Raw genomic sequence first — 26,284 nt, 5'->3', positions numbered from 1 at the left:
TGATGCCTCAGGCCGTGCGCTCCTGCCCCGTGGAAGGGCCTGGTCTGATTTAGATCGCAGACTTCTCCCCACACTCCCCCACCTCCAGGCGGCCCCGAAAGTTACCCCGCGCTTTTTGATGGCTTTGTTAAGCAGCTTCACCACATCCATTCCCTCCACTCCGCTCGCTTTAAATTTCTTTGTCCAGGTGATCAGGATGGCCTGCAAAGGAGAGCAGGTGGGGGTTGGACGAGGGCCGGGAGGCCTCCAGAACCCCCAGGTCCCCGGGGAGGCTGCTCAAGACAAGTGACAAAGCAGAGGCCCAGAGAGGACACGCGGTTCAGCCAGACTCCATTTAAAAAGAGAACAAGAGAAATCCTGTCATTGCCTGATCACCCCTCCCCACCTGCAAGCCAGGTCCCGGCTTCCACAGCCCCAGGGAAAGAGAGGCAGAGCCAAGTTGGGCAGGAAAACAAAATGCCAAGATAATCCTTGGCTACTGAACTTCTAAAGCCAGGTCCTAGAGATTGCAGGGGAATAGCGACTAAATACGATGTATGCCTCGTCCCCGACTTGGGACTTTAACCCCCGTTTGGGAGCAGCAATACAATACGATCCATTTGTGCTTGTGGATTAATGGACAGACATCAAAAAGGAGAGACAGCCAGCGGTCATTCACTTGGGAATGGGGAAGGGTCAGAATTTTACTTTTTACTTTGTACCTTCACATTGTTTCAATAGCTTTACGTATTGCTCTCGTATTCTTTTTAATCCAAGATACTGAACAAAAGAATACTTGTTATACTTGAGTGTTGTTCTCTGAAAGGAGAAAGCTGCCATACACGCGGCAGGGCTGGGAAGACTTGTTACTGCTCAGGTCCCGTGGGCCCCTGGGGGCTGGGATGGGAGTTTGCCCATACACGGGCTGCCCCGGCTCACGGCGAAAGCCACGCGGCCTGTAAGGCGCACAGAAGGGTGCGTGTTTGGGAGAGTTTGTGGTTCTCTGCTCGGCAGCGGCCTGCTGCAAAGCCAGGCATTCCAAAAATCCCTGGACACTGCTTTCTTCCCCTCAATCCCAACCCCCAAGAGGCCTCCGAGAATGTTGTGGAAGGAATGTGGGGCTGGAAATCAGCAGGCGAGTCCTATTCTCACACCTCTGCCCGTTTCCTTGTGGGCAGCTCCCCGAATTCCTCTGAGAGTCACTTTGCTCACCTGTGGGACAAGGCAGCTGGTCTAGATCTGGACAATCTTGAAGATTCCAGGCATCCCTGAGGAGTGGGCACAGGCCCCCTGGATGGCTAATTAGTCTGCGGTCCGCCGGCTTCTTGGCAGGCAGCACGGCCCGGCCTAGGAAGCCCTCCCCGGATGGGGGTCAAGGCCTGTGGGTGGGGGCCCTGCCTCTAGCTCCTCTGCCTGCAAAGCCCCTCTACCGGGCTATTGCCCTGCTCTGGGGGGCTCTCCTGCTCTGAGGACATTCTCTCCCCCTTCTGCCATGCCTTCTTCCCAGGAAGATTGCACCTTCTGGGGGCAGGCCCCATCTGCTCCCCGTTCTCTCCCAGGGCCTAGCCCCGCCTGGGGATAGCACTTGGTCAATAGCCACCAGTGAACAAAGGAGCAAGCAAATGAGTTGCTACATTCTCAAGCCATCCCCCACCTCTCACGGTGGGAGGGGATGTCAACACTGTCTCTGCCCGGGGGCGTGACTGTCACGTCTCCACTCTCAGAAGCAAAGGGAAACTTAGTACCAACAACAGGCTTTGAGAAAAGGTTTGCGAAGGCACCCTAGAAGCGAAAGTGACATGAACACCTTGGAGGTGTCGCAGGGCCAGATACGAGAGTCTAGAGTGACCACCGCGGTCCTTTTGGAGACAGGAGGACAGCAGTGTTTCGAGGTCTTTAACTGAGGGGAGCAGGGACTAGGTGAGGGGGTGCCCAGGGATTCTGGTCCTAGATCTGCCATTAATAAGACCTGTGACCTTGGGAGGCTTCCTTTCCCATCTGAGGAAGGAGGGGCTTGGCCTACTGAGCTCTCAAGCCCCTTCTCGCTCTAACGTGACATAATTACACAAATCAGACAGAAGGAAGGGCTCCAGGAGCATGACGCGGTGCCCAGGACAGGGCACTGACCCGACTGATAAAGAGGCACAGGGGAGCTGCCCAGGAGTGCGGAGGGCACCACAATGTTACCATCCTGCACAGGCTGTGGAGCCACACTAGTGGCTCCCCACAGCTAGCTCTGCCCACAGCTGGTCTGGGCTCTGCTCCCTCCTGGCCGGGTGGGCTTGGGCAGGTTCCTAATCCCTCCACGCCTCAGTTTCCTCCATCTGTAAACCGGGAACCGTAAGCACTTCACTCACGGGGTGTCTGAAGATCACGTGTGTTAACTGTGACGTGCGCCTCAGGACGGAGCCTGGTACCCGATGGCCCCTCCGGAATGTCAACCATCGGGGTCCCTGTTATAGGAGTCTGTTCACAGGTTGCCTGTGTGTGTGTTTTGTCTCTCCATGAAGAAAAGGCACAAGGTCGTACCCACTTATTTTGTATCCCGGCAGTATGCTGAGGTACAATGGGGCCACGGAGTTATGCCGGAGTCCTTCCTTACTAAACAGGTGAATGAATGAATGAATGAATGAATGAATGGACAGCAAGGGGTGCAACAATCCACCTGGAGGTCAGAAGGGGAACCAACAGCGTCTCTGGGGCTGGAGCCAGGCACTGGCAGAAGCTGTGGAGAGGCGGCCCTGGGCCCGAGGCGTGGGATCCTGACCAGCTTCCCTGGAACCAGGATGGCCTCCAGGTAAACACCACGCGGTACATCTCTGACAGAAGGCTCGGCAGCCTCTCTCACTGTCACCAAACCTACCTTCCCTTCCTTCACTTGCTTGAGCTTCACAAATGTCTCTCCTTACCTAATGGCCACAAACGCCATGATTCGTCTCTAGAAGTATGTAAATCACTTAAGTAATTGACGGATAAACACAAGATGGTGACCTCACGTTAACTCCTACGAATGTTTCTATTTAAGAAAAATACGAGACATGCAGGCCATCCGGTGAGCAAAAGGGAAAAAGAATCGGGCCGAAGGGCTCATCAGCTTTCCCTCTTTAGGGCTTCCGTGGGGCCCGCCAGTCCCAGCGTGTCCTTACCTCGTCTATTTTGGACTGCCGACAAGGGAAGGAAAACGTGAATCCCACAGGTAATTTCTTGTCCTTGATTTTCTTCTTCTCCATGAAGTCTCCCAGGCACTCGGCGACGTGATCGAAAAGCTAAAGAAAGCGCAAGAGCAGTCAGGACGGGGACAGGGGACAGGGGACAGGGGACCGGGCATTTCAGGGAAAGAGGTAAACAATTCCCTCTGCAAGAGGGAGAAGAGCGCCCCTCTGGGAAAGCCGCACTGGCTGTGAAGGCTAGAGAAAGAGTCCCTTACAAGGAGACCTCCCTGTGGGCCAGCACAGCTCAGGAAGCGGTTCAAACCCTTTCATCGGGACCGGCCCGTGGGCGGTCATGGTCTGCCTAACTGGGCGCTGAAGAAATTTTAAAACAAGAGGAAATCACCTCACCCTCCAGGAGGCACAGGCAGTGGTCTCCATGGCCCCCTCCCAGGTGGGGCATTTTCCGGCCCCTTCCCTGTATCTGTATCCCTATCTCCCGCCGTCTGTGTAAATTCCCAACGCTACGGGAGGGTCACAGCCTCTAGCCCACCTGAGCGATTCAGCAATCTTCAGACGGTCATACTTTTACTCTTTCCTGAAGCGTGATACGCACCCGTGGAAAAGCGCACACATCCTTTAGGCGCAGAGTTCACGGATTCTCAGAGGCTCGCCCGCCTGTGTCACCAGCACCCAGACGCCTCCCTCACGTCCCCTGCGGTCACTGCCACCACCTAACCCCACGAGGGCAGTCGGCAGCCACTCTGACTTCCAGCACTCTGGATTCGTTGTGCTGTTTTTCTGTCTCACATAAATGCAACAAGGACATGTTCTTTCACTGGACATTATGTGTCAGAGAATCGTCCGGGCTGAGGTGTGCCTTTAGAGACCATTCGCTCTCACTGCTGCATAGGATTCTGTGGTATGAACACACCACAATTTGTTCGGTGGATTTTAGTTTTAGTTTGTCTGCTCCACAACACATTGCCTGGGGTAAACACACGCATCTTAGAATCCACTGGAAAGAACACAGAACGCTGTTTCCCTAGCCTCTGTATGAATACTGTCCATGATGGAAGGCTCACCACCTTTAAGCCAACCTTTTAGGATCAAATACCTCCCCTTGTCTCAAATGTATCCAGAATCAGGGTGCCTGGGTGGCTCAGTCGGTCAAGCATCCAACTCTTGATTTCAGCTCAGGTCATGATCTCACGGTTCAAGAGTTCGAAACCCATGTCGGGCACACTGATAGTGTAGAGCCTGCTTGGAATTCTCTCTCTCTCTCTCTCTCTCTCTCTCTCTGCCCCTCCCCTGCTCCCTCTCTCTCTCTCTCTCTCTCTCTCATGCACACACACACACTAAATGAATAAACTTTAAAAAAATAAATAAAATACAATGCATCCAGAATTGAATATAATGTTTCATATGTGTTCTGAACACAGGAAAGCTTAGTGGAATGAACAACCTCCCTTTTCCTTAGCTCTATACCTTCATTAATGTAATCAAAGTATACATATGCTCTTTGGGGCACCATGCCACAGTCTAGGTCACCCTCTGTCTTTTTCACATGGCTGTTATTACACTAGACCTCCCTCATGTACAGGATTGACACAGCTACAGAGCTTCTAGAAGGCCAGAAGAAGGCAGTGTTGGCAGAGCTAACCACATGGCCACAGGAAGCAACCCCAGCCCGTGTACCCAGACAAGGCTATCTTCCCAAAGGCTTTCCTTGCAGGGATATCCTTGAGAGGGGGCCAGAAGTCATTATTCCTATTCCCCAACTTCCCCCAGATGCTCCCGACCCAGCTCTAAATTCTGACTTTCCTGCCAGCGTGAAGGAAAACCTGCCGATTCTGATCTAGGAGCCTCTGTCCCTGAGTCACTGTTACTCAGACGATGGCTGCAGCCAGTGAGTCCGACTAAAGAGACACATGACCACCTTCCCTGGAGAAGCCCGGCTAAGCTTCCTGCGACCTACATTTCCAAGTAATATAAACCCATTCCTAAGTCCGTCAGCAAGCCCCGCGTCATCGGCTGTCACAAGCTCCAGGCCCCCCCTGTGGCCCTCAACCGAGAGGGCTGGGTGAGAGGAAGGCCAGGCTGCAGGCAGGAAGGAGCAGGGAGAACGCAGGCTGCAGGAACGGATTCGCACGGGGGAGGCGCTGTAACCAGCTCCCAGACCCAAACGGAACACAGCCACCCCCAAGGGCTCTGTCGAGAAGGAAACGCCACGGTTGTGAAACGCCCACAGTTCCAGGAGCCACAAGCCTGCTCAAAGAGACAGGAAGCCACCGCCACACTAAGTATGCTTGTGACCAACCAGGCGGGGAAGTTACCCGGCCTCGCTGGGCTCAAAATTTCAGGGTCTAAAAAGCACTATTTTCCCCCTCCTAACAACATGATCATGATTTTAAAAATCCCCACACGGAAATTCAGTTTCTCCAGTTGAAAATGGCAAACAATGACTAAAACAAGAATTTAAACATTTATCATTCAAAATTCCCAAAGCTAAGTGATGTTTTAAGAAAGGCTGCATTTATGCTTCCAGACTTATTAAAGCTTAAAGCTGAACTGAGCCTTTGGGATACCGTGTGTGTGTGTGTGTGTGTGTGTGTGTGTGTGCGCGCGCGCGTGCGCGCGCGGAGAGGAGGGGGAGGAAAAGATAAAGCGAATCTGGATGAGGGCATATAGGGGAGCTCTTTGTGCTTATCTTAAAACTTTTCTATAAGTTTACTACTATTCTAGATAAAAGTGTAAAACTCTATTTAAATTCCTGCACATTACAGAACGTGGGATCACAGCCCCACGAATTCAGGACTGTTCACAGACTGTGAGTCCGGGCACAGTGGGGCCCCTGGCCTCCACCCTCCAGGCTGGTCAGAGATCTCAGAAAAATGGGCCACTAATACTTATTTCTAACTTCAAACCAAACTTCTGGAGGAGAGTTTCCTGTTTCATCCCTATTCTCAACTGCCAACCTTCTTCTTCATCCCCTGGGCTCTCCTCCTTGCCGACAGCCCTCACATTTCCTCACCATCAAAAACTCTCGATAAAGACAATAAAGACAAGACCCAGCCTGAGGGTGTTCCACTTTGCTAAAACAGAAACATCTGGAGCCGGACTGCCTGGGTGCAGACCTCAGCTCTATCACTTTTGAGCTGTGTGACCCAAGGGGCTGGTCACTTAACATCTGAGCCTCAGTTTTCTCATCTGTACAATGGGGAGAATGATGACATCTGCCCCAGAGGGTCACTGCGATGGCTGAAGGAGTCACTCCACGCAAAGTGCTTACAGCAGGGATGTGGACCTAATGAGCATCACGGAAGTATTGCTGTAAGCACACACAACCGTTACCACCATTATCACCATCCTCGTCACCTTTTCTTTGCAGACCGTTTGAAAGGGGAAGAGGAAGAGACAGACAGCAGGAAACAAAGTGATCCTGGAGCTGAGAAGACAGAGACAGAGGCTGGGAGAGAGGAGGTCCTGCAGGCGCCGAAAGAAGGAAATCACTGGGCAAGTGAATATAGCCAGTGGGCACCCTCTTGATAAGCCCTGCTCCTCAAAAGTGAAGTCACACCGCACCAGGAATGTCTCGGCCCAGGGAGAGAGTCCTGATGGTGAGGGCACCAAGCAGACGCGGCTCGACCCCGGACGTGGGGAACAGACAGTAAGAGGTCGGTGCTGCCAAGCGCAAAGAGCAGGACCCAAGGCGGGGCTGCGGGCCACCTGCACAAAGGAATAATGAGCAGCCACTGGGCGGGGTTCGGGGACCCAGCAGCTGGCAGCCCTCAGGCCCACCTCGGACGAATGGGCCAGTTTGTGCGGCCTAGTAGGGGAGGCACGGGCAGGGGAACCTCCAGGCACGGCCATCCGGTGAGTGATACACTCATTTCAGTGGCCGGCTGAGCAGCGGTTCATCTCTTCTGGCGTCTTCTTCAATGCTCTCCCTGACACGGTCGGACAAGCTCTGACCCCAGACCCCCAGGAGCAGGTCAATGGCTGGGATTAGCCCTTTTCTCTCAGACCAAAAATAAAACACAACAAAAAAAAACGGCAGGCAGCTTGCTCTAGGACCCACCCGCGTTAATTCAGAAACAACACGGTCAAGAGGAGTCAAGAGGAGAAGGCTCCTGGGTCTCATCTCAAAGTCCAGCTCAGAACAAATGGGTTTTCTGGAGAACTTAGTCATGAACCTTGACGTGAACACACCCTTCCTAAAGCAAATATTTGGCAAGCTCTGAATACATATCCTGGGCAGCAGCCATGACTCAGAAGGCAAGCAACAGGCTGCAGGAGCCAGTATACCTACAGGCCCACGGCAGGAGCGGCTCCCGGGAACAGGCTAACGGGACACCGAATGACGGAAAACCGTGACCACGGGGTCCTCGGTGAGCTAGGCCCCACCACTCACCGCAACCAGACAGACGGGACAAGGGGAACGGGCCCTTCTGATCATGGCCACAGCCCCTTTGCCAGCTAAGGAAGGCAGCCCTTCCCGGGGGGCCCCATGAAAAGGAGGGGCCTCAGGTATCAAATGTGAGGGAAGGGGGTGGTGACATTCTGTACCAAGGGCTCTTTAGGAGGCTATTAAATCCGGGAGCCAGGAGCCCCTGACTAGCCCTGGGGCCATGAACTCAAACGCCTGCTGCCGCACAAGGTGACAGCCACACCCGGGGAGGCCTGGGCCCCTGGTGAGCTGGGTGAGGAGGCCAATGCCTTGGAAGAAGGGGCGTTTTCACCCACGGGCTCTGCTAAACCTGCGCTGGGGAGCCAACCCCAGGATCCTTAGAGAATGAACACATTTACCCACAGAGCTGCCGGGCTCCCTCCTCACACCTTCCACACTGTGCAAGTCCCAGTGACCCTCTCCCAGCCACCAGTTTACCCAGATGGTGGACTCTCTTTAGGTGGTCAAACCCTTCCACCCAAGAGCCCCTCTCCACGTGAATCTACAAGGGACTCCTTCCAGGAACTCAGACACCAATGCTTGGGGGTCTGGCTCCTGCATGGGAGCGCACTGGGGCTGATGGGAAGGGAGCGGGGACCCACCTGGCTTCCACTGCCGTGCACGATGTTCTCCGGGGTGTCATAAATCTCGGACTCCATGTGAACATTCTGGTTTTGCTCATGATTCACTTGCACCCTCAGAATTCGAAAGGAAGACCCGCCAAGATCCAGGGCAATGAAATCTCCCTTTTCTGTTTAGGGAGACAACAGGTATCGCATCAGGTTCACGTCACAGGAAGACCCCGCACTTTTGCCAGCTTCTCGACAGGGTCTGCATCCCCCATGCAAACCTCATCCAACCACTGCCCTGGCTGGAAAGTGGGCCAGGGAAACCCTCCCAGCCTGGCATGCAGCAGGCCAGCTCCACGCAGAGGAACGCAAGTGCTGAGCTCTGTACAAAGCCTCGCTCCAGCTTCTCTAATTCCCTATCCTTCCTCCCAGACAGCACTGTTACCTATAAAATAAAAATAAAAACATGGGGCGCCTGGGTGGCTCAGTCGGTTAAGCATCCGACTTCAGCTCATGTCATGGTTCATGAGTTCGAGCCCCACGTCAGGCTCCACACTGTCAGCACGGGGCTTGGGATTCTCTCTCTCTCTCTCTCTCTCTCTCTCTCTCTCAAAATAAACTTAAAAAGAATTTTTTTAATTAAAAAAAAATAAAAACAGCATTTCAACTCAGAGAAAACCCCACATCTGACGTCCACCCCATGCCTTGAGTTCCTTCCACGTTATGGAGTTCACACCTCCACTTATTCCCCTGGGGGATTTTTTTTTTTTTAATTGTGGTAAAATACACGCAACATAAAATTTACCACTGCAACCATCCTTAAGTAGCATTAAATACAACGTTGTGCAACCATCACCTCCATCCATCTCCAAAACTTTTCATCACCCCTAACAGGGTCCTGAAGCTCTAGAACCATTAAACAGTCACTCCCCACTCCCCATCCCCTAGCCCCTGGTCACCACCTCTCTACCTTCTGTCACTACAGATTTGCCTCGTCTAAAGATCTCACAGAAGTGGAATCACACAATACTTGTCCTTTTGTGTCCAGCTTATTTCGCTCTGCATAGTGTCTCAAAGATTGATTTTGTAACAGGTGTCAGAGTTTCCTGCCTTTCTGAGGCTGACATCCCACTGTATGTAGCTACGTTTGTTTATCCATTCACCTGGCAGTGGACATTTGTATTGTTTCTACCCAGGGAATGTTTTTAGCAGAAGTCCCTCTTCGTCACTTAAGAGTAACTGGCTTGATATAGTTACATCCCTCAGGTCCGATGTGTGCAGTAACTGGTGTGTGCCTGTCTTACAGATGATAAGACTGTGCACTGAGGCCACCAGACAGCAGCAAGGGAGGTGGCATGGGAAGGGTCACAAACCATTAAGCCACCATCTAACTTTCTCTACCCTGTTTCTCATTAGTAATTCTCACACACGCTTCCAAAATACCGGTTAAAATCTGTTAATTTTATTACTGATCCCCACTGTCCTAATGTATATTACAGCAAGGGGGACAGCCACCCCTGACATCCTGAGCCCCACTGGTCCCCTAAAGTCTCAGTCCTAGAGCAGTATAAATACAAGGCTGCTTGGGATCTCATTTTCCTAGGGAAGCATCCATAATACTCCATTGGAGATATAAATCACCTTACAATTCACCCACTTAAAGTATGCAATTCAATGGTTTTTATTTTTTTTAATGTTTATTTATTTTTAAGACAGACAGAGAGTGAGCAAGGGAGGAGCAGAGAGGGAGACACAGAATCTCAAGTAGGCTCCAGGCTCTGAGCTGTCAGCACAAAGCCTGATGCGGGGCTTGAACTCACAAAACGCAAGATCATGACCTGAGCTGAAGTTGGACACTTAACCGACTGAGCCACCCAGGCGCCCTTTCAATGTTTTTTAGTATATCCAGTTATACAACCATCGCCACAAACCAGTTTTAGAATGCTTTCATCACCTCAAAAAGAAAATCCTTCACTGCTTCTCAAGCAAGCCCCTCTCTCCCCATTGTCCTTAATAACCATTAATCTCTACTCCGTCTCCACAGATTTGTCTTTTCTGGACAGTTCCTGTGAATGGAATCCCCACAGTAGGTGGCCTCTTGTGGCCAGCCTCTTACACTTAGCAAAACATTTCTAAGGTTCATCATGTTGTCACATGGCCAAATAATAATCCACCGTATGGATGTACCTCATTTCATTTACCCATTTGTCTGTTGATGGGGTTGTTTCTACCTTTTGGCTATCACAAATAACACTGCCATGAATATTTCTGCACGAGTTCTTGTGTGGCCCTGTCTTTGTCTCCTTTGGGTATACACCTAGAAGAAGGGTTGCTCTGTCAAATGTTTAACTTTCTGAGGAACCATCACTGGTTTCTGAAGCAGGTCCACCAGCTTCCATCCCACCAGTGGTGGTGTTTCCAATTTCCATACGTGGTGTTTCCAATTTCTCTACATCCTCAATACTAATTATCATCTTATTTTATTCTGACTTGCATGTCTCTGGCTAATGACAATGAGCACCTTTTGTCAGGTGCTTCTTGGCCATTTTTCACCTTCTTTGGAGAAATGTCTATTCAGATCCCCTGGCTTGTTTGAAAACTTGGGTTGTCTTTTAAGTGTTGAGTTGTAAGAGTTCTTCGTGTTCTAGACGTGAGCACCTATCAGATACATGACTTGTAAATATGTTCTCTCATTCTGTGGGTTGTCTTTTCGCTTTTTTGATGGTGACTTATGAAGCATAAAAGTTGTTCCTTTTAACAAAGTACAACGTATCTATTTTCTTTTGTTGGTTGTGCTTTTGTGGTCGTATCTGAGAAGCCACTGCCAAATCCAGGGTCACAGAGATTCGCAACTAGGTTTTCTGCTAAGAGTTTTACAGTTTCAGCTCTTAAATGTAGGGATTTGACCCATTTTGAGTTGATTTTTCTCTACAGTGTGAGGTAGGGATCCAAGCTACTTCTTTTACATGTGGATATCCAGTTGTCCCAGTGCCATTTGCTGAAAAGATTGTTCTTTCCTTCATTAAACAGTCTTGGCACCTTTGTCAAAGATCAAGAGACCAAAAAAGGGTTTCTGAACTCTCAATTCTTTTTTTTTCCCCGATTTTGAGACATAAATGACATACTGAACTCTCGATTCTGATCCACTGATCTATTATCCTGTGTCAGTACCACGGTGTTGTGATTAACGTGGCTTTGTAGTAAAATCTGAAACCTGGAAGTAAAAGTCCTCCAACTTGGTTCTTTTTCAAGATTGTTTTGGCTATTCTGGGTCCCTTGGGGTTTTTTATTTTATTTTTTAAGGTAATAGTTAAAAAAAAAAAAGCTTGTATTTGATGCACGTTTGTATCTGATTCCACCAACCTGTAAGCTGACACACTGCTCTATTTCTGGAACGTAGAACGGTGTCTGACACACGGTAAGAGCTCAACAAATACTTGGACTAATGCGGGTGGGAAAGGAGTCAATGAACGAACCAAATGGTTGAATTTTCACCATTCTTACCCTTCCAAGTTCCTGGAGGGAAAAACCTGGGCTTCTGTGCGTCTATCCATGGCACCCAGGGGAGCTCAATAAATGCTTGGTAGCTACTTGATCATGGGGGTTGGTGGCCCAGTCATCCATTCATTCATTCATTCATTCACTCAAGGAACCCCTGCTTATTGCTCATTAAGCACAAAGCAGTGATGCACCACTGGTTGGCTGGTTTCTTAAATAACAGAATTACGGAGAATTATTCGTCTATATCATACAATTCATCCATTTTCTTTTTTTTTTTTTAAGTTTTTGTTTTCATTCCAGTTCTTTACAAGTCACCCGTTTTAAAGTGTAGAATTCAGTGGTTTTTAGTATATTTACAGGGTTGTGCAACCATCACCACCATCTAATTTTAGAACATTTTCGGCATCCCCAAAACAAACTCTGTACCCACGAGCAGTCACTCTCCACTTCCTGCCAACCCGTCTTATCCACCAACAACCATGAGTCTGCTGTCTGCCTCTACAGATGTCCCTACTCTGGACATTTCATATCAACAGGTGGTCTCTGGCGGATGCTTCTTTCACCTACTACACATGACTTGCTTTCAAGGCTCAACTGTGTTGCAGCAGGTATCAGCACCTCATCCCTTTCTATGACTGAATTATAGTCCATAATGTGAATATACCACATGATGCCACTGGTCTTAAATTGCTTCTATGGTCCAAAGGCAGCTGACCAAGGGAGAATGTGGGAAGTAGGGGGTCACAGATTTGTAGGGAATTCTGACCCTGACTCTGTGGGTTGTTCAAATCAGTTTACAATTTCCTTTGCTTCTTCTTTTTTTTTTTTTTTAAGGTTTTATTTTTAAATAATTTCTACACCCACCGTAGGGCTCGAACTTACAACCCCGAGATCAAGAGTCATACGCTCTACCTACTGAACCAGCCAGGAGCCCCTGTTTAGAGTTGTCTTACAGCTCCCATCAGAACCCTAACCCCCATGGTGCTCACTGCTACCCAGTTAAAAAAAACTGGCTCCAGCATGAGGTAGCTCCTCCCTGGAGGATGATCACTAGAATATCGAAAGTACTTTATTTGACCCTCAGTTAACATGCATCGAGCCTTTCCGCACTCCAGGTGTTAAGTGCTTCATACGCATCATTTTAAACTCCCTCAAGCCTATGCGGTGGGTACTGCTGTGATATCCCCATTTTGCAGGTAAGCAAGTAAAGGCTGGGAGGGGTTAGGCGATTAGCCCGAGCACCCAGCCGGTAAGCGGCAGAGCCAGGACGTGAATCCAAAGCTCAGATTCATTAACCATTGGTTCAAACCGCCTGCTGGACAGACCTCGTGGACGAGGATCCCCACGGCTGACGACAGTGGAGTGAGGCTTTAGCACGGTAAGAATGGCTACCTTTCTTGCTGGGGTTCCTCAACATCCATGACTCCTTGCAGCTTTCGGTTTTGCTCTGCTTTGTTCTTACATGGATTTTTACATCGTAACTTACAAAAAGAAATAGCATGACCAATTTTTCGGTCGCTGGCCTGGTCAAAAGTCTCGTTTTCAGCTGACTCAGAGGCCTACGTGAAAGCAGGTTCCTGCGCTCAAGTTCCAGGTGCCTGTCGGCGGGGGGGGGGGGGGCTCCTGTTTATTGGTGTCAGTGTCAACACAGCAAGTAAGAGCTCTGAGCCCCTGATGCAGGAAGGGGTCAGGTTTCAGGCAGCAGCTCTGCAGGACCCAGACCTGAAGCTTTTCAAGCAGGATAAGTGAAAATGACCTCGCTGCCGATAGGATAATCCGGGAGGAATCTGGTCTTAGGGCACATAGGGCTGGGCCCCACTTCTGCAGCTCTGCCCCATCCCAGCCTCCCGCGGTGGTCTGTCCACCCCAGCTCTCCACGGCTCCTTTTTTTAACAAGCACAGGTCAACAGGGCCCCAGGAGGTTAGGGTCAGAGACGGCAACCAGAAAAGGTGGCCTTGAGATGTCAAGACAACACTCAATACTGGACACTCGGCACACCTGCAAGCGGGAGTCGACAGATTCGGTGGGCGGGGCGGGGGGGGGGGGGGGTGGCCTTTCTCTGAAGGCAGTTTACAAGGGGTCATTGTCAAGCCCAGTGCAGTTCCCGATCCTTCCCTGAGCATGACCCCAGTTCCAGGGTGTGTTTATGATCGCTAAAACAAATGGCAGCTGGCACCTCCTTCTGTAAATCATATTTGCAGCTCAGGCGACACGGGACAAATATTAACTCATCCTCTCGGTGGATGGAGAAGGAAGCTCCAACCCATCCAGCTGAACGACCTGCTCGCGGTTACCCCTCTGGCAAGGCCAGAGCCCCTCCCTTTCCTCGGCGGCTCATACACTTGCAAATATATTTGACGCCCGTTATTTTTTACGTGTGTATGTCTTATCTTCCTCAGTTGGATGATCAGCAACTTGAAGCCAAGGGCAATACTGAACAGGCTAACTTCCTTCCCCCAGTGCTAAGTCTTGCACACAGCAGGCCACCAGCGTTTGCTGCTAGTTCAAAAGAACTGCCTGGGTCAAATGCATGTCTGTTTGGTCCTATTCTCTGCCAGACAAAAGACACCCCGGAAAGACGGCATCAGCTGGGAAGGGCCTTCCCAAAGAACTCTTACAAAGTTACTTAGGAGATGGCAACCGTGTGAAGGAGGACGAGGACCCACTGTTAAGGCTCATGGTGGTTTGCAGTTTCCAAAGCATTTCCACTTGACCCTCCACAGCCCTGTGAGGCAGGGAAAGGAGGCTTATCGTGCCCATTTTACAGATGAGGAAACAGGAGGCTTAAAGAAGTTGACTCCTCGAAGGTCAGACAGATAGTGAGCAGCAGAGCCAGAGATTAATCCAGCGTTCTGGACTTTTCCCCCTCTTTAATTTCAAGTTCAGCTTCTTTTTTTTTTTTTAATGTTTATTTTCTATTTTTGAGAGAGAGAGAGAGTGCGCGCACCCACATGAGTGAGAGAGGGGCCGAGAGAGAGGGAGCCACAGAATCCGAAGCAGGCTCCAGACTCTGAGCTGTCAGCACAGAGCCAGACGCGGGACTCGAACCCGGGAACTGCGAGATCATGACCTGAGCCGAAGTCGGACGCTTAACAGACTGAGCCACCCAGGTGCTCCAGTTGAGCTTCTTTTTATAGCACCGGGCTTCACTCCAACTACCTCTTCAAATCTTTGGCCTCAACCTTACTTCCTGCCCCTGCTGCCTCCGACCTGCAACTTCTTCCCACACTTCCCATTCCCACTGAACCCAGGAGAACCACTCTTCCAGAGAAGGCTCATTAAACAAAGCATCTGAAGGGTCCCCTGGCAACTCTCCACTTTATAATGACTGCCACTATTCCCCGCACATCATGGGAAACAAACATGGGGACAGATGTCTCTCTCGAGCCCAGGCCTGCACTGGATGGAGAACAGGGCAAACAGAAACCCCATCTTCATGAAATGCCCACCTTTGCCCTGCCGAACAAATTGAGCCTGTACGTGAGATACAAGGGCTTTCCCTCCTGGTGTGCAATCCAGCTACTTGATGGGAGTTCTACACCTTTATCAAAAACCCACCAGAATGCTACACATGCAGATTTCACAGAGGGAGAGAGTTTCTGAGATGATCCAATCCTCTTTCCAGAGAAGGGAACAGAGACAGAAAGCTAAGCAACGGCCCAAATGCCATGGGAACAGAGAGAGTATTTTCTTTCCTTTGACCAGACAGTAGTCCTATATATACCTGGGGGTCCAAAAAATTAACTGTGAACACACCACAAATCAAAGATTTTCTAACTTATCCTTTGGGTAAAGAGCCTGCTTGGAACCAGGAGGCAGAAAGAGGGAAACATATTCAATCAATTTACCCTCAAAAGCCTTGCAATCAAATTGGTATTTTTCCAGTATCCTTACTAATAAATACAAAGAGAAAAAGGGGAGGTTTCATGAACAAGACACAGAGTGAGCCAGGTCTTCTGAGGGAAGCTAGACACAGAGGGCCAGCTATCCCCGGGACTGGCAGCTCTGAAAAGGGACTTCTGTTTAGCTAAGTCACCAAAGTAAAAAGGCTCCAACAATATCTTCCTTCTTTTAAAAAAAAAAATTTTTTTAATGTTTATGTTTATTTTTGAGACAGAGAAAGACAGAGCATCGACACAGAATCGGAAGTGGGCTCCAGGCTCTGAGCCATCAGCCATCAGCCCAGAGCCTGACGCGGGGCTCGAACTCACGGACCGCGAGATCGTGACCTGAGCCGAAGTCGGACGCCCAACCGACTGAGCCACCCAGGCGCCCCAGGATCTTCCTTCTTTTATTTATTATTCATACCTTTTCTATTCCAGAAAGGATACGCGGCAGCTAAAAGCCACTTTAGGGTTTAAAAAAAAAAAAAAGTTAACGTATAGATTACTGAAGAGCAATTAAAGAAAAACCACTGCCCATAAAAAGTGTCCAAAGGAGAAACAAATAATAAAAATGTGCTGATACATTTCCAAAAAATCAGCAGAGTTTCGAGACACTGCGTCCAGTCCCCCAGGGTCAAGGTCAGCAGGAAAAGGAAAGGTTTGTTTCTCCCTTTGACTTGGAAGTCACATCACCCTGAACAGGCAGGGGTGTCTCTCCACCTCGCTGAGTCCAATTTATCCCTCAGTGGTTTGGGATTACCGCTAATTCTGTCGCTGGCTAATTATACAGATGAAGCAGTGATTAACATTTAAAAAGGGAACAGCGCCGTGGTTTACTATCCAGGAGACCCGCTTTCTGGCTACTCCAGGGGACCTCCTGGTTCTTGGTTGATAAAGGACTGCAAGGGAGGTGACAGCGGAGCACTTCTGTCACAAAGGGGCAAGGAGTGGACTGGGGTCAGGTACGCGAGGCCTTGGCATCAATGTCAATGCCTGTGTGGGGCTGTGGGGTCCGTTCCAAAGGCAGTGTGGGCCCCAGGGCATATGAACTGAGCCCAACCAGGAATATAAGATACAGTTATAAGGAGAAAGGCTATAGGATGTGTTAGGGCTGCACTGTGTCCTCCAAAAAGATACACCGAAGCCCTAACCCTTGGGACCCGGAAATGAGACCTGATTTGGAAACAAGGTCTTTGCAGATGTAATCAGGTTAAGATGAGGTCCTTAGGGTGGGGCCTAATCTGACCGGGATCCCTGTAAGAGGAAAATGCCATGCAGTGCCACAGGCAGGGACTGGAGAGGCACGGCTGCCAGCCCAGGACTTGCAGGTCTGCTCGAAGGACCGCCCGCCACCAGCAGAAGCCAGAAGACAAGGGGTGGGGGCAGGGCTGGACAGGTGAGGCAGGGAGAGGCGCTGAGTGCAAATGGGCAGAGCCAGGCCCCGCACAGGAAGGGGGGCCTCGTCCCTCAGGACTTTGGTTTCACCTCCTCGTCCTTCGGTTAGCACTTCTCAGAGGCCCTAAACAGTTGGCCCCGTCCACACTGGAGAACAGAGAGACGCAAAGGGAGGTATGGGGCCCAGGCTGCTGGTCCCCGTGGAACAAACCCCAGGACTGCGTCCCCCCGCGTGGCGTACTACCTACCACACGTGTCATCGCGCTTAGGACACTGCCGTCAGACGCATCACTGTTTTACGCAGCACGAAGAAAGAATGAACACCGCCAGTAATGCTTTCTAAGTTGCAACGACAGCACAACGCACTGCTGGTTTCGGAGACATTCAAATTAAAAAGTGTCTCAAGATAGATGAGATACGGAAGAGAAGATCAAAGGTGAGGGGGAAAGGCAGGTAAGCCAGGTTACACAGATTGCTTTCCTGCAGGACTGCTCAGGGCCTTAAGCGTCTTGGCAACCGTTCGGAGTGTCTGAGAGAGGCCTGCACAGTGTTTTTCCCACCCGAGTCTGAATTCTGGGCCTTATTTTGAAAAGTCGCTGATGGGGGCAAACGGCTAGATCTCGAGCATAGCTGGATCACCCTTTAAAGACCCTCAAGTCCGGAAATGGTTTCTGAAAGGGTGAGGGAGAGCACTGCCTGCTGACATTCGGTCCTGGAATGACATATGGTCCTTGGATATGTTAGCCCTGGGCCAGTCACATGGGATCAGGTGCCCCGCGGGCATCAGGTATCCTTCTGAGCTCTCCCAAGCAGAGTCAGAGCAGCAGCCCTCGGGGACTGCCCACACCCCCGTTACCTCCCCTCCCTCTTCTTTTAGCTGGAAGCAGGCACAGCCATGCCTCTCCCACAGAACTCCACTAACCCTGGAAAGGCTCAATGCTCCCAGATGTGGGTGCCATCCGGAGCTGGGAGAAAGCAGGAGCGAACCGCAAAGCCAGAGCTATCAGAACAAAACCCAGGGCCTACCACAGTCCCATTACCGAGGACCAGAGTTTCTTCAGTCATTATTTAAAGGTCAAGACTGCCGGTACCAATACCTCAAGGAAAACAAGAAGATGGAGGTGGCATGGGATTCAAATAGGAAACGCAAGAGATCCGAATGCCAATGTGTACAGGAAGCAAGCCCCACCTGCGGCCACAGAGCAGAGCACCCGCCCTTCATCAGCAGCTGAATCTCATGCGGGACTTCTAAAGAGCCCTGCAGGCACAGGGGGCCTTTCCCACTGTGGCCAGTCTGCTCCGACAACCTGCGCGCCTGCCCGTCCTTTGTGAACGGCAACAGCAGCTTTCCTGACATCCACGTTGCAGGCTGCGTACTAGAGGCTCCAAATCGAGGCTTTCAATTCGCCTCCAGGGGCGCCTGGGTGGCTCAGTCAGTTAAGTGTCCGACTTCGGCTCAGGTCGTGGTCTCGCGGTCTGTGAGTTCGAGCCCCGCGTCAGGCTCTGTGCTGACAGCTCGGAGCCTGGAGCCTGCTTCGGATTCTGTGTCTCCCTCTCTCTCTGCCCCTCCCCCACTCACAGTTTCTCTCTCTCTCTCTCTCTCTCTCTCTCCTTCAAAAATAAAAAATAACGTTAAAAAAAGAAATTCGCCTCCAGAGCAGGGCAGAAACAGCAGGCGTGTGTGAGGGCCATGGTCTCAGGGTGTGTACTCACAACCCCCAGAGAAACTTGACTTCCCCACAATCCCTCTCCCTCTCTCGTACGCAGGAGGTAAGCCCCAGGCTAGAGCACGGAACACCACTCAGAGAAGGATTCCCATGGGTGTGCCAAGCTGGGCCAGGCCCAGCACCCGCCCCTGCCAGACAGAACAGCCTCCACCGAGCATGCCAAGCTGTGCCCTCCCAGCCTCCACTCTGCCAAGCGCAGGAGTTAAGGCCACTGCTCCGGGGAAGGGGTACTGACAATCCACAGGGAGCTCCCAACTCCCCCTTGTGGGACCTGAACCCCACAGATGCACACTGACAGGGGAATTTTTTCCTTCAATTCTACCTCCCCTCGACACTTCTCTGCTTTAGGGGCTCCCTTGATTTAGCGTCTAGAAAAAATTTTTAGATGGGGACTTGAATCTCCCCACCTGGCCACTGGGATTGCTACTTCTCTGAAGGGAGGTCTTGGTGCCCTGATGAAGAGATTTTCCTAAAACGAACTCTTCATTTGTTCTGGAGCCTTTCATGTTCTAGAGACATAAGAGCAACCCACACAGCATCTGTAAGATCCAGATACACTATGTCTTCCTATCATAAGCCACTAGACTGTCAGTCCAAGGAGGGCAGGCCAGCCTTGTCCAACCACGGTATCCCCAGTGCCTGGCACATGGTAGGTAGGCATATGTTAGATGGATGGATGGACAGATGGATGGATGGATGGAGGATGGATGGGAGAACAGACGGAGGAATGAACGAATGAATTCATTAATGAATGACCGAGTGAAGGAGTAAATGAATGAACAAATGAATAAAAGTAGGAAGGATGTCTTCACAGAGAATTCAGCCCTCACAGCCCAATCTCTGGGTGAGAGACTCACCTGAACCATCAGGAATAGACCTTACAAACGTTGGCAACATCTTCACTGTGGCTGTTGGATTAAAATCCCGGGAGAGGCCATTCTTCATCTCCTTCTTGAACCGAGTCATGATATCTATCAGAGTTTCATCGGAGAGCCGCATGGCATAGAGATACTTGTCAATCTGGGGGAAGGATGAGAAGGAAGGAGAGTGAGGTCAAGGCTGAGGTACCCGCCTGTCTAAGACAATCCAGATCCCACAAACTCTGACCATATGATGGGAAGTCATTCAAACGCCATCAGCCATGTTGCTCAGAGCAGTCTTGCAAATGCACTGAGCCCCAGGTCTTCCTCCACATGACTCCTTCCCTCTGTGAAAAGTGGCTGGCTCGTCCTCAAATGGATAGTAGTGTCACAGAGATTAAGAACGAGGGTGCCAGAGCCAGCCACACAGGGTTCAAATCCCAGCACCATCACTGAACGGCTGTGTGAATTTCCATTTCCTCAACTGAAAAACTGAGATGATAAATAGAGCCTCACTCACAGACGTGAGTTTTAAGATCAGATGAAATGGAGGTGCTGTGTTCTGAGAATACAGAGGGTGCCCAGTAAACATCAGCTATTGGTGTTTATGGGAGACAGTGGTGCTGGTGGGTTTCCTTGGGCATGATTTCTAGGTAGGTGGAAACAGAGGCCACAGGGCTGGAATCCTTCAGGACATGGGGCAGCAAGCCCAGAGCAGAGAGACCTCAACCCCACCATCCCCAGAAGGTATGGAGACAACCCGCAGGCTCCCATGCCCATGGGCCAGGGCCAATGTGACCATATGTCCAAGTCCTTCCAAGTACTGACCCAACCTGCTGCCCTTCCTGGGCTCCCCATTCTCCTCAAAGTTACAAAGCTCCTAACCTCACGCTCCTTGAAGTGTCTGTCACTGGTTGTTCTTCCTTCATAGTATCTTCCCATTTATTCCCTCAAAAAGTATTTATCGGGCACCTCTGATGTGCTCAGCTCTAAGTCGCCTTATCCCACCATTCATTCTTTCGGTGACTCTTTGGCAATACGAAGCCCTGACAGCCATGTGTCTGGACTCATTCCTGATTCCTGATTCCTCAGTCACTCACCGTAATGGTTTTCCATCCTCAGTCTCCCTCCCTCCCAACCCATCCTGTATGCCACTGCCACATCCACCTTCTTAAAATGCAACCCTGGTTGATTCATTCTCTTGCTCAAAGCTTTGCAATGTCCTCCCACGTCCAAGGCACCCAACACTCTCCAGGTGTGGCTTCATGCTCTCTCAACTCTGGCCTAAACACCTCCACCATTCCTGGTGGGTCCCTGGGCTTTCCCACTGCAAAGCCCTTTCTTCTCTTCCCAGCTATCTAAATCTCACCTATCCTTCCAGGTGCAGACCAAATGTCAGCTCCTCCTGCAGATGTTGGGGTTCCTCGGACTGGCGAGAACCCCTCCCTCGGCACTGATCTCTCTGCAGAGCATAGCCTGGACCCTAGCTTTCTGCACCTGTCACCTTTACAGCGTCTGCTCCATTCACCTTGACCTCCCAGTGCCTTGCACGCAGCCTTGCACACAGAAGGCTTCCGGTGGGTGGAGAGACAAGATTTATGACCCAATGAGGCTGAAAAGACCTTGATGCTTATTTGTTTCTGAGAATGGCATCTCGTGCTCACTTTGCAGGGTGGCTGGAAACGTCATGACTCAAGGACATGGAGTCCCCAGCCCTAGGTCATTTCTGCATATTTTGGGCCTGGACAGCCTTCTTTTCACTCTGGTCTCCCTGCCTTGTGCTCCCCCAAGCCCTGTCTGTCTCCTGCCTCACGAACAATCAGGACATTGGCAGGAGTCCCCCAGTGTCCTCTGCGGCCAGAGACAACCCTGCCCCCACCCCCACGCCCAAGCTCTTCTACAGCAACCACTTTCTCCTTTCCCCTTTGTGATACAGCAATGCAGGTCGGAGCAATCAGAAACCACAGAGAGCTAAAGCAGAAATTGCCAGAATCCCGGCCCTAGGAGGAGACCCACTCTGTTCTAGCCTCAAGGCTGGCACCGGATCGGCAGTCCTTGCTGTCACGGCATCCACAGTCTGGAGGGGGAGAGGCAGTCACGACACAAGTGTGTGTGAGCGGCCACAGGAGCACTGAGGGAGGCTACTGAGAAGGCTTCCCGGAGGCGTGATGTCGGAGTGTGCACCCGGGCACAATCAAGGGCATGTGTGCAGGCTAAAGGCAAGGGAGGGGGGTTCGTGCAAGGCACAGAAATAAACTCAGTATGGATCGAGCACAGTGTAAAAAGTGAGGCAACTAGAAAAACTGTCAGGCGCTGAACTGTGCAGGATCTTATAAAGCACGTTAACAAACTTAGACTTGATCCCACAGCACAGCGAGCCTTGGGATGACTTCAACGACTATTCAGCAATGAGCTTTGTGTCTCCGAGAGATCAGGCTGCCTGCCGGGGAGAGAATGGGTGAGCGGGAGCAAGACCGTGCAATAATCAATAATCGTTACATTGCTACTCGAGCATTTGGGACACGCTTCAACTCTCACATTCCTCACCCTACATGGTGTTTACTGATGTGTCCACCTCCTCTGATAAAACACGTGAGTTCCCTAGGGAAAGGAACTCACCCAGTTGCCTGGCACAAAAGAGGAATGTAATGAATGCTAAATGCTAGAATAATGCTTTAGACTTATATTATGGCTCACAGTATAATGAGCACTTTCATATCCAAGAATGTCATTTAACCTTCAAAGCAACCCTATCAGGGAGACATTCTTCCCCCCCCCCCCCCAAATTTCAGTTTAAATTCTACTTAGTTATCATACGGTACAATATTGGTTTCAGGGGTAGAATTCAGGGATTCATCACTTGCATGCAACGCCCAGTGCTCATCCCAACAAGCGCCCTCCTCAACGCCCATCACGCGTCTAGCCCATCCCCCCCCACCTCCCTCTATCAACCCTCAGTTCTCCATCATTAAGAGTTTCTTATGGTCTGTTTCCCTCTCTTTTGTCCCCCTCCCATATGTTCATCAAATTCTGTTTCTTAAATTCCTCAGATGAGTGAAATCACGTGGTATTTGTCTTTCTCTGACTTATTTCACTTAACATCATACACTAGCTCCATCCATGTCGTTGCAAATGGCAAGACTTCATTCTTTTTGATGGTTGAGTACAATCTTCCATTGTGTGCATCCACCACCACATCTTCTGTATCCATTTGAGGGAGACATTCTTAAGCCCTATTTCACAGATGAAGAAACTGAGGCTCCAAAAAGCAAAGTGACTGGTTCGAAGACACAGCCAAGAGTCAGGTCTCATAACTAACTGCAAGTCAACCCCTCTTCCCTATAATCATCCCCCATCCCTTGGGAAAGACCAGTTCCCCTAGTCTGTGGAAGGCAAGCCCAAGCGAGGTTGCTGAGGTTTTCCAGCCGGACAGGAAGAAGCTTCTACAAACGGCACGGCTCTCTGCAACGCCACAGCCATCCTGCCTCCGGACTCCAAGTGCAGTTCAGCACAAGGACACTGATCTGAGAATCCAGATGTTTTAGGACGGTCCCGCCAAACCCAGAAAGAGCCCAGAAGCTCAAAGGAGGAAGCGGGCTAGGGACACGGAAGACAAGCCAGCTCCCAAGCATCAGAGGTGAGAGGGCTTTTCTCCTCTGGTTCAAGTTCATGAATCATATGCGGGACAACCCCTCTCAAAAGAGATGTGGAATCTGGGTCAAAAAGAAGGTACTATTTAGGGTGGAGCTGGTACTGAGCTCGCAGCCTCCCAGGTCTCATGTGAGTGACACTATGCCAAGGGAAGCCCTTTCCCTTGGTCCCCGTGGGTCCTCGTGAGCTCAAGGGGGGGCCTTTTTATTTTAAAAAATTTTTTTTTTCCAACGTTTATTTTATTTTTGGGACAGAGAGAGACAGAGCACGAACGGGGGAGGGGCAGAGAGAGAGGGAGACACAGAATCGGAAACAGGCTCCAGGCTCTGAGCCATCAGCCCAGAGCCCGACGCAGGGCTTGAACTCCCGGACCGCGAGATCGTGACCTGGCTGAAGTCGGACGCCTAACCGACTGCGCCACCCAGACGCCCCTCAAGGGGGGCCTTTGAACCAGCATAGATCCTGGGGCCGGGGGCAGGCTGGCCAGGCACCGGCCACACGGCCCGGCCGAGGAACACGGGGGCAGGACTCAGCAGGGCCACACCACGTGGACTGGGGCCCTTTACACAGCCCAGGAAGCTCAGGTCAACAGACACCTGCGGGACACTCCCCGGGGCCCAGACTGCCCAGCACCTCCCTGAACAGGGGGCCTGTTCCCCTCGTTCAGACCAGCCCTGCCTGGAGGCTGGCTGGGCTGCCCCTGCCCACCTGGGGAAGAGGCCGAGAATGGTAGTGGGGAGAAGGAGGGAGGGAGGGTGTCAGGACGAGCTCGGTGGGGCCGCGCTCTGCACAAAAGCCAGTAAGAGAGGTGCTTTTCTCAGGCGGGGCCAGAAGCCCAGGAGGAGAAGAGGGCAGAGACGTGAGGACTTGGAAAGGGGCAGCTTCTGGCCCTGGGGGGTTTGGCCAGAGTCTGTGGTCTTTTCAACTTTTCTATTTCCATCCCCTCTACACGGCCTCTCCAGATCTTTCCTCTCCTCCTTGCCCCTCTCCTGCTCACTTCCACTTCCACAAAGCCTCCCTCTTCCTTTAGGATGCCGCCTCCAAAGTGGTGTTGCTTTGCTGCTCTGGCCAAATCCAGGGGCCCAAGGAATCCCTCCTGTGCCTCCAACCCCCTCCCCTACATTTTGGTGACGGGAGGACACAGCACAGAACCTCTTCTGGAGGCCACAAGCTGCAAGCCACAGCCGTCGGAACGTGTGTCACAGGCCAGAGGCTCCCAGGAATCCGCGACAGGAACCCTGGGGCCCCCTGAGGGCTACTCTCACACGTGGTATCTGATGCGCGCATGCAGGACTCCAGTCAAACTGGGAAGGAACTGGGGGGGGGGGGGGGCGGGTGGGAATGCCAGGATCCCAGACGCCACGCGGTGGGCTGGGTCCTGCAGACGTTAGGCCAACACTGACAAGGACCCCGTCCAGACCGTAGGCACCTTCCACCATCTCCTGAAGGGAAGGTGCCCTAATAGGGTGCAAATACTTGTCCTGGATTATCCTTCATGTAGACCAAGAAGCCTGAAGCTCTCAGCAGCTCCAGAAGCTGGAAATGCGGCAGAGGCAGGAGCAGAGGCCAGAAGAGAGAATTCCGCCTTTAGCAAGCCCCTCCGGCCCGGTGCTGTCCGGCGAAGGAAAGAACCCAGTGGCCCCTCACTGGGCTAAACTCAAACATCTCTGTGCCTGACCTCAGCCCCACCTCTGCTCCCAAGAGAACATGCCCATAAAAACAATTCAAGACCAGACATGCCCAAGTGAACAGGTCCTCATAGCAGGAGGCACGGTAACCCCCGGTGACCCGGGTATTCTGACCCCCTGTGGAAGGTGGTACGGCCATGGAAATTTTTCACCCCTTCTCTCGTCTACTCTCCCACAAGAACCAAGCACAAGGCAGAATAACAAGTGTGACTGAAGGTGCCCAGCAGAGGTCCGTAAAATGAACTTTCTGGGGCGCCTCAGTGGCTCAGTCGGTTAAGCGTCCAACTCTTGGTTTCAGCTCAGGTCATGATCTCACGGGCTCGTGAGTTCAAGCCCCACATTGGGTTCCGTGCTGACAGTACAGAGACTGCTTGAGACTCTCTCCCTCTTTCTCCCTCTCTCTCTGCTCCTCCCCTGCTCACTCTCTCTTCTCTCTCTCAAAATAAATGCATAGACTTAAAAAATAAAATAAAATAAAATAAAATAAAATAAAATAAAATAAAATAAAATAAAATAAAATAAAATAAACTTTCCAAGTGAGACACTCCACTTGCAAAGAAAATAAAGGAGCTGGCGGTGGAGGGTTAAGAGAATTGTTGCTTAAAGACAGGGCCGAGATTTCAACACCAGATTCACTTCTCTTTCTTAGGGAGGCTGACTCAGGAGAGAACCAGCCCGGGTGATTAATGTTATTTTGATAATGGTTCACATTTACAGAGGATTTTGCAATTTATACACAGAACTTTTTTTTTTTTTTCATAGGCATCCACACCCAGCATGGAGCCCGGTGCGGGGCTTGAACTCATAACCCTGAGATCAACACCTGAGCTGAGATGGAGTCAGACGTTTACCTGTCTTTATACACAGGACTTTCACATACATGATCCCATCTGGATGTCCCAGAAAGAAATGACATGAGCTCACGGATGCCAGGTGCCCGGCATGAGGCAGGCACTTGATGTTACTAGCTCCCCTTCTGCCACAACAGCCCAGGGAAGTGGGCAGGAAGGACGGCATTATCTCCACTTTAGAGTAGAGGAAACTGAGACCATGACTCACACAAAGTCTCATGGTTTGTAAGTGGCAGCCAGGTCTAGATTCCAGGTCTTCTAACCCCTCGTTTTGGGCTTCTCTTTATGCATTTCCATTATTTCTCGTGTGGTATAAAGAACACCTGTGGATGTGTTCTTGGATGTGTGCTGTGGATGAAGAGAACTGCATTTGAACCTGGGCTCTGCCGTTTGTTAGCTGTGTGGCTTTGGACAAGTTACTTAACCTTGCTGGGTCTTTTAAAGGGGGATAATAATGCTTTCACCTCAGAGAGCTACCAGGAGCATTTTAATAATGTGCCAAGAACAAGGTAAACATCAAATAACATTTCCCACCCTCCCGTTCCAATGACCAAAAGGGGGGCCATCTCTCTCCACGCC

General features: G+C 51.0%; 1 protein-coding gene across 3 annotated transcripts in view; it reads right to left on the bottom strand.

The window, feature by feature from the left end:
- The window catches only part of HK1 (hexokinase 1), a 126,649-nt gene that overhangs the window by 31,275 nt on the left and 69,090 nt on the right, over positions 1-26,284 (bottom strand). For all 3 annotated transcript variants that reach the window (XM_006937834.5, XM_045040066.1, XM_023240505.2), the window contains 4 exons: positions 19,513-19,675; positions 8,181-8,329; positions 3,126-3,245; positions 106-201 (listed from right to left, as the gene is read on the bottom strand). In XM_006937834.5, the coding sequence (XP_006937896.1) occupies positions 106-201; positions 3,126-3,245; positions 8,181-8,329; positions 19,513-19,675 (528 nt within the window). The remainder of the gene's footprint in view (positions 1-105; positions 202-3,125; positions 3,246-8,180; positions 8,330-19,512; positions 19,676-26,284) is intronic.

This window comes from Felis catus, chromosome D2 (genome assembly GCF_018350175.1).
Source record: "Felis catus isolate Fca126 chromosome D2, F.catus_Fca126_mat1.0, whole genome shotgun sequence".
Taxonomy (NCBI): Eukaryota; Metazoa; Chordata; class Mammalia; order Carnivora; family Felidae; genus Felis; species Felis catus.
Note: the sequence above shows the minus strand (reverse complement) of the source record. Positions and strands in the feature narration are given on the sequence as shown.